Source organism: Armigeres subalbatus, chromosome 2 (assembly GCF_024139115.2).
Source record: "Armigeres subalbatus isolate Guangzhou_Male chromosome 2, GZ_Asu_2, whole genome shotgun sequence".
Classification (NCBI taxonomy): domain Eukaryota; kingdom Metazoa; phylum Arthropoda; class Insecta; order Diptera; family Culicidae; genus Armigeres; species Armigeres subalbatus.
In genome coordinates, this window is record NC_085140.1 from 298,934,892 (window position 1) to 298,946,117 (window position 11,226).

General features: G+C 41.7%; 1 protein-coding gene across 1 annotated transcript in view; it reads right to left on the reverse strand.

Annotated features, from left to right (window-relative positions):
• LOC134212473 (carbohydrate sulfotransferase 5) overlaps positions 1-7,851 on the reverse strand; it is a 94,590-nt gene extending 86,739 nt beyond the window's left edge. Inside the window, exons 1-2 of the mRNA XM_062690371.1 lie at positions 7,597-7,851; positions 6,866-7,416 (exon numbers count right to left, since the gene is read on the reverse strand). Coding sequence (XP_062546355.1) covers positions 6,866-7,083 — 218 coding nt within the window. The 5' untranslated portion in view covers positions 7,084-7,416; positions 7,597-7,851. The remainder of the gene's footprint in view (positions 1-6,865; positions 7,417-7,596) is intronic.
• Positions 7,852-11,226: the final 3,375 nt, after the last annotated feature.

The window sequence follows — 11,226 nt, forward strand, 5'->3', positions numbered from 1 at the left end:
ATCCAAACCAATCCAAACCAATCCAAACCAATCCAAATCCAATCCAAACCAATCCAAACCAATCCAAACCAATCCAAACCAATCCAAACCAATCCAAACCAATCCAAACCAATCCAAACCAATCCAAACCAATCCAAACCAATCCAAACCAATCCAAACCAATCCAAACCAATCCAAACCAATCCAAATCCAACCAAATCCAATCCAAACCAACCAAATCCAATCCAAATCAATCCAAACCAATCCAAACCAATCCAAACCAATCCAAACCAATCCAAACCAATCCAAACCAATCCAAACCAATCCAAACCAATCCAAACCAACCAAACCAACCAAACCAATCCAAACCAATCCAACCAATCCAAACCAACCAAACCAACCAAACCAACCAAACCAATCCAAACCAACCAAACCAATCCAAACCAATCCAAACCAATCCAAACCAATCCAAACCAATCCAAACCAATCCAAACCAATCCAAACCAACCAAACCAATCCAAACCAATCCAAACCAACCAAACCAACCAAACCAATCCAAACCAATCCAAACCAATCCAACCAATCCAAACCAATCCAAACCAACCAAACCAACCAAACCAATCCAAACCAAACCAATCCAAACCAATCCAAACCAATCCAACCAATCCAACCAAACCAATCCAAACCAATCCAAACCAATCCAAACCAATCCAAACCAACCAAACCAATCCAAACCAATCCAAACCAATCCAACCAATCCAAACCAATCCAAATCCAATCCAAACCAATCCAAACCAATCCAAACCAATCCAAACCAATCCAAACCAACCAAACCAACCAAACCAATCCAAATCCAATCCAAACCAATCCAAATTTAATCCAAACCAATCCAAACCAATCCAAACCAACCAAACCAATCCAAACCAATCCAAACCAACCAAACCAAATCCAAACCAAACCAATCCAACCAATCCAACCAATCCAACCAAACCAAACCAACCAAATCCAAACCAATCCAAACCAATCCAAACCAACCAAACCAATCCAAACCAAACCAATCCAACCAATCCAAACCAATCCAAATCCAATCCAAACAAACCAAATCCAAACCAATCCAAACCAATCCAAACCAATCCAAACCAATCCAAACCAATCCAAACCAATCAACCAAACCAATCCAAACCAATCCAAACCAATCCAAACCAATCCAAACCAATCCAAACCAATCCAAACCAATCCAAACCAATCCAAACCAATCCAAACCAATCCAACCAACCAAACCAATCCAAACCAATCCAAACCAATCCAAACCAACCAATCCAAACCAATCCAAACCAACCAAACCAATCCAACCAATCCAAACCAATCCAAACCAACCAACCAAACCAATCCAAACCAATCCAAACCAATCCAACCAATCCAACCAACCAATCCAAACCAATCCAAACCAATCCAAACCAATCCAAACCAATCCAAACCAACCAAACCAACCAAACCAATCCAAACCAATCCAAACCAATCCAAACCAACCAAACCAATCCAAACCAATCCAAACCAATCCAAACCAATCCAAACCAACCAAACCAATCCAAACCAACCAAACCAATCCAAACCAATCCAAACCAATCCAAACCAATCCAACCAAACCAATCCAAACCAATCCAAACCAACCAAACCAACCAAACCAACCAATCCAAACCAATCCAAACCAATCCAAACCAATCCAACCAATCCAAACCAATCCAAACCAACCAAACCAATCCAAACCAATCCAAACCAACCAAACCAACCAAACCAACCAAACCAATCCAAACCAATCCAAACCAATCCAAACCAATCCAAACCAACCAAACCAATCCAACCAACCAAACCAACCAAACCAACCAAACCAATCCAAACCAATCCAAACCAATCCAAACCAATCCAACCAATCCAAACCAATCCAAACCAATCCAAACCAACCAAACCAATCCAAACCAATCCAACCAAACCAATCCAACCAATCCAAACCAATCCAAATCCAATCCAACCAATCCAAACCAATCCAAACCAATCCAAACCAATCCAAACCAATCCAAACCAATCCAAACCAACCAAACCAATCCAAACCAATCCAAACCAATCCAAACCAATCCAAACCAATCCAAACCAATCCAAACCAATCCAAACCAATCCAAACCAATCCAAACCAATCCAAACCAATCCAAACCAATCCAAACCAATCCAAACCAACCAAACCAATCCAAACCAACCAAACCAATCCAAACCAATCCAAACCAATCCAAACCAATCCAAACCAATCCAAACCAATCCAACCAATCCAAACCAACCAAACCAATCCAAACCAACCAAACCAATCCAAACCAATCAAAACCAACCAAACCAATCCAAACCAACCAAACCAATCCAAACCAACCAAACCAATCCAAACCAACCAAATCCAAACCAACCAAACCAATCCAAACCAATCCAACCAACCAAACCAATCCAAATCCAATCCAAACCAATCCAAACCAATCCAAATCCAATCCAAACCAATCCAAACCAATCCAAACCAATCCAAACCAATCCAAACCAATCCAAACCAATCCAAACCAATCCAAACCAATCCCAAACCAATCCAAACCAATCCAAACCAATCCAAACCAATCCAAACCAATCCAAACCAACCAAACCAATCCAAACCAACCAAACCAAACCAACCAAACCAATCCAAACCAATCCAAACCAACCAACCAAACCAATCCAAACCAATCCAAACCAACCAAACCAATCCAAACCAATCCAAACCAACCAAACCAATCCAAACCAATCCAAACCAATCCAAACCAACCAAACCAATCCAAACCAACCAAACCAACCAAACCAATCCAAACCAATCCAAACCAACCAAACCAACCAAACCAATCCAAACCAACCAAACCAACCAAACCAATCCAAACCAACCAAACCAATCCAACCAATCCAACCAACCAAACCAATCCAAACCAATCCAAACCAACGCAACCAATGCAAACCAATGCAACCAAACCAACCCAATCCAAACCAATCCAACCAATCCAACCAAATCCAAACCAAACCAAACCAAACCAAATCCAACCAAACCAATCCAAATCCAATCCAAACCAAACCAAACCAATCCAACCAATCCAAACCAATCCAAACCAATCCAAACCAATCCAAACCAATCCAAACCAATCCAAACCTAATCCAAACCAATCCAAACAAACCAACCAAACCAATCCAAACCAATCCAAACCAATCCAAACCAATCCAAACCAATCCAAACCAATCCAAACCAATCCAAACCAATCCAAACCAATCCAAACCAATCCAAACCAATCCAAACCAATCCAAACCAATCCAAATCCAACCAAACCAATCCAAACCAATCCAAACCAATCCAAACCAATCCAAACCAATCCAAACCAATCCAAACCAATCCAGATCCAATCCAAACCAATCCAAACCAATCCAAACCAACCAAACCAATCCAAACCAATCCAAACCAATCCAACCAACCAAACCAAACCAACCAAACCAACCAAACCAACCAAACCAATCCAAACCAATCCAAACCAATCCAAACCAATCCAAACCAAACCAAACCAAATCCAAACCAATCCAAACCAACCAAACCAATCCAAACCAATCCAAACCAATCCAAACCAATCCAAACCAATCCAAACCAATCCAAACCAACCAAACCAATCCAAACCAATCCAAACCAATCCAAACCAATCCAAACCAATCCAAACCAACCAAACCAATCCAAACCAACCAAACCAATCCAAACCAATCCCAAACCAATCCAAACCAATCCAAACCAATCCAAACCAACCAAACCAATCCAAACCAACCAAACCAATCCAAACCAATCCAAACCAACCAAACCAATCCAAACCAATCCAAACCAATCCAAACCAATCCAAACCAATCCAAACCAATCCAAACCAACCAACCAACCAAACCAAACCAAACCAAACCAAACCAACCAAACCAATCCAAACCAATCCAACCAATCCAAACCAAACCAATCCAAACCAATCCAAACCAATCCAAACCAATCCAAACCAATCCAAACCAATCCAAAGCCAATCCAAACCAATCCAAACCAATCCAAACCAAACCAAATCCAATCCAAACCAATCCAAACCAAGGTAAATCTAATCCAAATCCCATCCAAACCAATCCAATTCCAAACCAATCCAAACCAATCCAAACCAATCCAAACCAATCCAAACCAATCCAAACCAATCCAAACCAATCCAAACCAATCCAAACCAATCCAAACCAATCCAAACCAATCCAAACCAATCCAAACCAATCCAAACCAATCCAACCAATCCAAACCAATCCAAACCAATCCAAACCAATCCAAACCAACCAAACCAATCCAACCAATCCAAACCAAAGCAATTCCAAACCAATCCAACCAATCCAAACCAACACAACCAATCCAAACCAATACAACCAATCCAAACCAATCCAAATCCAATCCAAATCCAATCCAAATCCAATTCAAATCCAAACTAAATCCAATCCAAATCCAAAGAAAATGTATTTGATTTGTTTCATATTTCTGTGTTTTTTTTTTCAATAGCATGTTAGCAAAAAGAATCGACGAAATTAGTGCCGTATTTCGTTGTTTTGAGAAGAGATGAATATAATGTTTAGTGAGATGGAAAACGGAGCAGTTCATAAAAATGTGTATACTCTGGAGCATTTTCAAATCTGCGAAGATCTGAAAATCAGGAAAACGCCTGAAACATTCGTTTCATTTATTCAGACTAAGGCCGAAGTGGCCTGTGCGGTATATAAGAGTCTTCTCCATTCGGCTCGGTCCATGACTACACGTCGCCAACCACGCAGTCTACGGGTCCGCAAGTCATCTTCCACCTGATCGATCCACCTTGTCCGCTGCGCACCTCGCCTTCTTGTGCCCGTCGGATCGTTGTCGAGAACCATTTTCACCGGGTTGCTGTCAGACATTCTGGCTACGTGCCCGGCCCACCGCAGTCGTCCGATTTTCGCGGTGTGAACGATGGATGGTTCTCCCAACAGCTGATGCAACTCGTGGTTCATTCGCCTCCTACACGTACCGTCCGCCATCTGCACTCCACCATAGATGGTACGCAGCACTTTCCTTTCGAAAACTCCAAGTGCGCGTTGGTCCTCCACGAGCATCGTCCAGGTCTCGTGTCCGTAGAGGACTACCGGTCTAATGAGCGTTTTGTTGATTGTCAGTTTGGTACGGCGGCGAAGTCTATTCGATCGGAGCGTCTTGTGGAGTCCAAAGTATGTACGATTTCCAACCACTATGCGTCTCCGAATTTCTCTGCTGATATCATTTTCGGCAGTCACCAGTGAGCCCAAGTACACAAATTCTTCTACCACCTCGATTTCGTCACCACCGATGCAAACTCGCGGTGGGTGGCTCACATTGTCTTCTCTTGAACCTCTTCCTATCATGTACTTCGTCTTCGACGTGTTGATGACTAATCCGATCCGCTTGGCTTCCCTCTTCAGTCTGATGTAGGCTTCCTCCATCTTCTCAAAGTTACGTGCCATAATATCTATGTCGTCGGCGAAGCCAAATAGCTGGACGGACTTATTGAAAATTGTACCACTCGTGTTAATCCCTGCTCTTCGTATTACCCCTCCAAAGCGATGTTGAATAGCAGACACGAAAGACCATCACCTTGCCGTAACCCTCTGCGGGTTTCTAGGGACTCGAGAATGACCCTGAAAGTCGAACTACGCACATCACCCGATCCATCGTCGCTTTGATCAACCGTGTCAGTTTATCCGGAAATCCGTGTTCGTGCATTAGCTGCCATAGCTGGTCCCGATCAATTGTATCATATGCGGCTTTGAAGTCAATGAATAGATGATGTGTGGGCACGTTGTATTCGCGGTATTTCTGCAGTACCTGGCGAATGGCGAACACCTGGTCTGTGGTGGAGCGTTCGTCCATAAAACCCGCCTGGTACTGCCCCACGTACTCCCTTGCAATTGGTGCTAGTCGACGGGATAAAATTTGGGAAAGTACCTTGTAGGCGGCGTCCAGCAATGTGTCTAGATTGTCTAGATTGTGTAACATTTCTCGTTTTGAAAATATCCGTAGATGTTAGGGCATTTGATTCTAGCATCATACTGGGTGTTACAGGTAAATAGAAGAAAAATCTCATTTGAAACGCTTTTAAAATATATAATGCATCAGGTGTCCCGGATTGGTCGTAGAAAAATGTGATCACATTATTTTAGGCCTAACATATATTCGCGAAGTGCACGATTTATGCTTACTCTGCGTCAGTTTTTACAAGTTATGAATTCAAGGAGAAAATTAATATAAATATTGAAATATTATTCATTATGTATGAGACATTTTACATTTATATGCGCTTCTATTTTAGGTGTAAACATTACAAAGTGAAATTTCATTAATAAGTTATCAACACATGCAGGTCGATGATAATATCGTGAGATATAATATTTAGAATTCCGATTAACGCTTAACGGATTAACGATTATTCAAGTCAACAATGTTTTCAGCTGCATATATTCAAATACTCTGTATAATAATGCCGTAAATGAAGCAAACATCTCTTACGATCACTAAAATTACTTAATTCGCTTACTACTTAACTGTTATTATTGCACAGAAATTTTTCTTGAAACAATATCTGAACATTGAGTGATCAACCACACATGCCTGTCAACGAACTTTGATCTGAACTCTTGAAAGGGGTTAAAACTTATTACTTTCCCCTATCCGCATTGCCCTTTCACCGGTGAATAGTTTTGCATCATAAACACTTTCTTTATAACACTATACGAGACGAAATTGTCAGTGCATAGTGCTCGGCTCCAATGGCCAACTTACCCGTAGAATTTATGTGCATTCAGCAGCCGTAGATTGGCGTTCCGTTCCCGAGGCTTGAAGTACTCCGTAGTGTAACTGTTGGACGTTAATCGGTGGCTCGCAAAGAGCAGCAGAATGCATAAGCCACTGATGGCACACACTCCGATCAAATTTATTCGCCGTGACATGGTTTCCCGTCGTTTTCGCCTAGTGCCGAACACGATCACTTTCTCCTCCATATACTTCAAAGAGGAGATCAAAACAAGTGCACTTTTCCACTTACTCACTATAGGACTGGATATGTTGCTCTACGAGGTGTGCCGAGCATTTGCGCCATTCACTATATCACCAATCATGCAGAGTAACAGACGGATGCGGATAGAACCATCATAGACGCATCAAACCTTTTCAGGACTGTAGGAATGACTGCTCATCTTCACAGTATGTAACGCAAACATCAATTCGCAACTATTAGCCACCCATAAACATTGTGACGAACCTTTAAAATCCCCATTCATACAGTGCTACCTGTATCTATCCTTCAAAAGCATATATCAGCCACATCCACTACACTAAGAAAGAAATGATTACGAATATTTTCACTGAAACTAACTTCGCTACAAGCTTCTTTTGAAATAATGCACAACCTCAAGTGCCACTGAATTTGCAATCCGATCCTTATCATAATTCAAACACAATCTTATGTCTACAGACATGAATTTCCCCTCACTTGAGAATATCAGCTCACTCACAGATGCATTATATTCTTCGTGGCATTTTGATTACAGAAATCAGATTTAAAAAATCAATGACCAATCACAGTACGCGATTATTCCTCGACTGCACCCTTCAATCCGGTAGCACAGGAAACCCATTAAACTCGCGACGGCGACGACGGCTAGCATAAAATTTTGCGATGTTGAAAGCGCGACGGATGGAAGTGAATTGATCCAATGTTTTCATTTTCCCATCACGACTGTATGGTAGTTAATTGTACGTTTGTGCTCTCTATCCAATGAGCTAAGCAATAAATACAATAACAGCAGCTACAGTTTGACAGAGCTAGCTGTCAGCTAGACAGATCGCTATGGGAAGGCGGGCAAGTTGTGGGGGAAATTTTGCCCGCTGTTTGAGGCAGCGTGCCCACAGTGGGCTGAACAGTTAATTCCATTTTGTGAGGTGAACATCACATAGGTATGAGAATTAGATTGGCCCTGCAAACGAAGAACTGTTGCTTTTTAAAACACATCGCAACATTGTTTTCCGTTGATAGGAAGTACATCCTCTGTTTTTTCCAGCTCAATCGGTTGTTGCAAATGGTGGTGCATTTTATTTAATTAATGTTTTTAGGCGACGTCAATCTATTTATTTCCAGAAAATTAGTTTACATAATCCGAATCAACTAGTAATCTCAAAAATAGCAGCTACCTAGTATGATAAAGAATAATTTGAAGAGAATTGTGCAAAACGCATCATGGGGGAAAATGGTCCATTAGCATAAGCATTGGCATTGAGCAATTCGCACTAATTTGTAGGTGGAACAAGCCTGGTTTATTGTATGAGAGTGGCATCACTGCCATCCGTTACCACGGATATTGATATGGGACTAATCTCTTAGATGGAAGCAATGCACTCTCCAATAGTCGAGATCTGCCCTGGCTACGTCCTTGCGAATGCTAAGGAAAGGTAAGGATGGACTCTACTCTACGACCTCTCATAGGTGCCACGGAATTGATTTTGGTTTGGAATTGTTAGTATGAAGGGTTATAACAGTATAGGAATCGTTTTGGTAGAACGTGAAACACAGAAAGATTTGAGATAGAAATACATAGTAGGAAAGGGACGAGCCTGGAATTGAACCCATGGGGAAAATGGTCCAACACATAAAATCTTTTGTAGTGCATTTCTGAATGATTATTATCATCACAATTCAATCAGCCTGAATACTGACAGGATACTGAATACTGAACAGGATACTGAAACACATCTGTTATTCCATAACATAAAGAAGTAGCATGCAACTTACCTTTCTTCCCTCGGGGGCTGCCTATTCTGCTATTCGAGGGTTGGTCGCTAGGTCGCTCCTCACACCGTCGCTCTTTGCACGACGTGGTCGACGCTGTCGGTGGTCATCGCCGGACTATGGGCGTTGGAACGCGGTCCTAAGACGTGACGTCCGGACACACACCGCGATTTTTCGAGTTGAAGGTATCTTGGTATTCACAGCCCTAACGCGAAGTATGATACCGGGGGAACACTTTTCGGTCTTACGATTAGAATGTCGAATAGGCGTCGGTCTCAAATCTGAAATGTGGCAAATAGAGATTACCGTGGATTATAGGCTTCACATGAACGGTATTTTGAAGGCTGTTCGGCCACATTGAGAGTTGACGTAAAGTCAATGTCAACTTCTCTCCCCGAACAGCCAAGATAGCTGTGTGGTGTCGGCAGCCAGTTAGCTGGCTAAGAATAACGCTACGGATTGCCTGTTCCGGTGGTAGAAGTCCACCATACAGGTGACCCTAAATTCTTGGTGTGATGCGGCTTTATGCTTACCGTGCCTACGAATGAATGGTTAGGGGGGTCTAAAAGAACCTAACCGCTAACGGAGCCTGTGAAGCACCAGGGCACCCTTCACAGTATCTAGCCCTTACTGCGCTAATCGGAGCTATGGCGTAGTTGACTTTTTGCTTCTCCGAAATAATCGGCTACTCTTATTCAATCTCAACTTGAGGTTAAATAAGGGTGGGATTATGAAGCATGTTTTTATTTAGTTTTCAACAAATTGTCACCTATATGGATTCGCTTTATGCGTTATACACATTGTACTCTGTGTTTCGTCTTTGACTTTCTTGATAAGATACCAATTTGGTTTCATCGTTGCTGTTCATATTAATGCTGAAGTTGTGGAGTGCATTATCTTAATTTGCAATGGCTTCAGTTAAGACAGCTCAAATCAATCTTCAGCATAAAAGAACAGCAACGATTAATCTTTGTATACTTCTGCAAAATGGCAAATACCAAGTGACTTTGGTGCAGGAACCTTGGTAACCTAGTGAACCCCGGTTTTTGCTGCTTTCAGTAAATAAAATCTCTCGAATAATGGCGCGTGCATGTGTGCTTGTTAACAACGCTATCATTGCTATACTTATCTCTGAACTAACAACCAGAGATGTATGTGCTGTCACAATTGATGCAACTGGCGGAACCTCCGCCAGGAAATACGTCTATTGTTCGTTCGTTTTATTTACCACATGATGAACCATCCCCTTCGAATGCTTTCAAACGAGTTGTCATATATTGCACTTCAAAAGGCCTTCCGCTAATTGTCGGCAGTGATGCTAATGCTCATCACATCATCTGGGGTAGCTCGGATATCAATCTGAGAGGCTCCAGCTTGATGGAATACTTAAGTAGTACCGAACTTAGTTTACTCAACATAGGCAATCGCCCAACCTTTATGGTATCTTATTGAGCAGAGGTGTTAGACATAATCCATTTGCTCCAATAGAATCAGTCACGAGTTGACGAATTGGCATGTGTCAGATGAGGAATCGATATCTGACCATCGCTACATCTACTTTGATCATTTGAATGTTACTTCGCAGACCTTGCGTTTCAGAAATCCTCGTTCAACAAACTGGGATCTTTACACAGAGTTGCTCTCTACCAAATTTCATGGATATCTACCTTCTATAGAAACTCCTACCGACTTGGATGATGCAGTTGATACTACAACGTTGCACATCGTGGAAGCTTTCGAAGAAGCTTGCCCTTTACGTTCTGTAAAACCCTCAAGAGGAACCCCATGGTGGAATTCCGATTTGGCTAAGCTAAGGAAACAGTGCAGAAGGAGTTGGAACAGACGCCATTCAGCAGGGACGGATTCTTTCAAGTTGGCTCGCAAAGCTTACAAGAAGGCTCTACGATCTGCTGAACGATCCGGCTGGAAAAACCTTTGTGCAAATGTTTCCAATTTGAGTGAAGCCAGTCGATTGAATAAAATTCTTGCGAGATCCAAGGATTTCCAAGTTGACGAAATTCGCAAGCCAAATGGCAACTACACTTCTTCTGATGAAGAATCGTTAGAGCACTTATTTGATACGCACTTCCCTGGATGTGTCGATATAACATCTTCGGATGATCCTGATGTCTTCCCAAGTAACATTTTGAATTCTATTTGGATTTATTCAAGTTTTATTGCAGTTTTATCAAGGCTTCGCATAAACTGTAGAGTTTTATCATAGTTTTCGTCTAGTCCAAGTTACCTCAACGCTAAATTACCTTATAATAGTTTTATGATATGCTCCAGGTCCATCTTAAGCTGTTTATTTTGATAAATTATCTAGCAAGAGCAGTTTATCCCAATTAAAACCAAATAG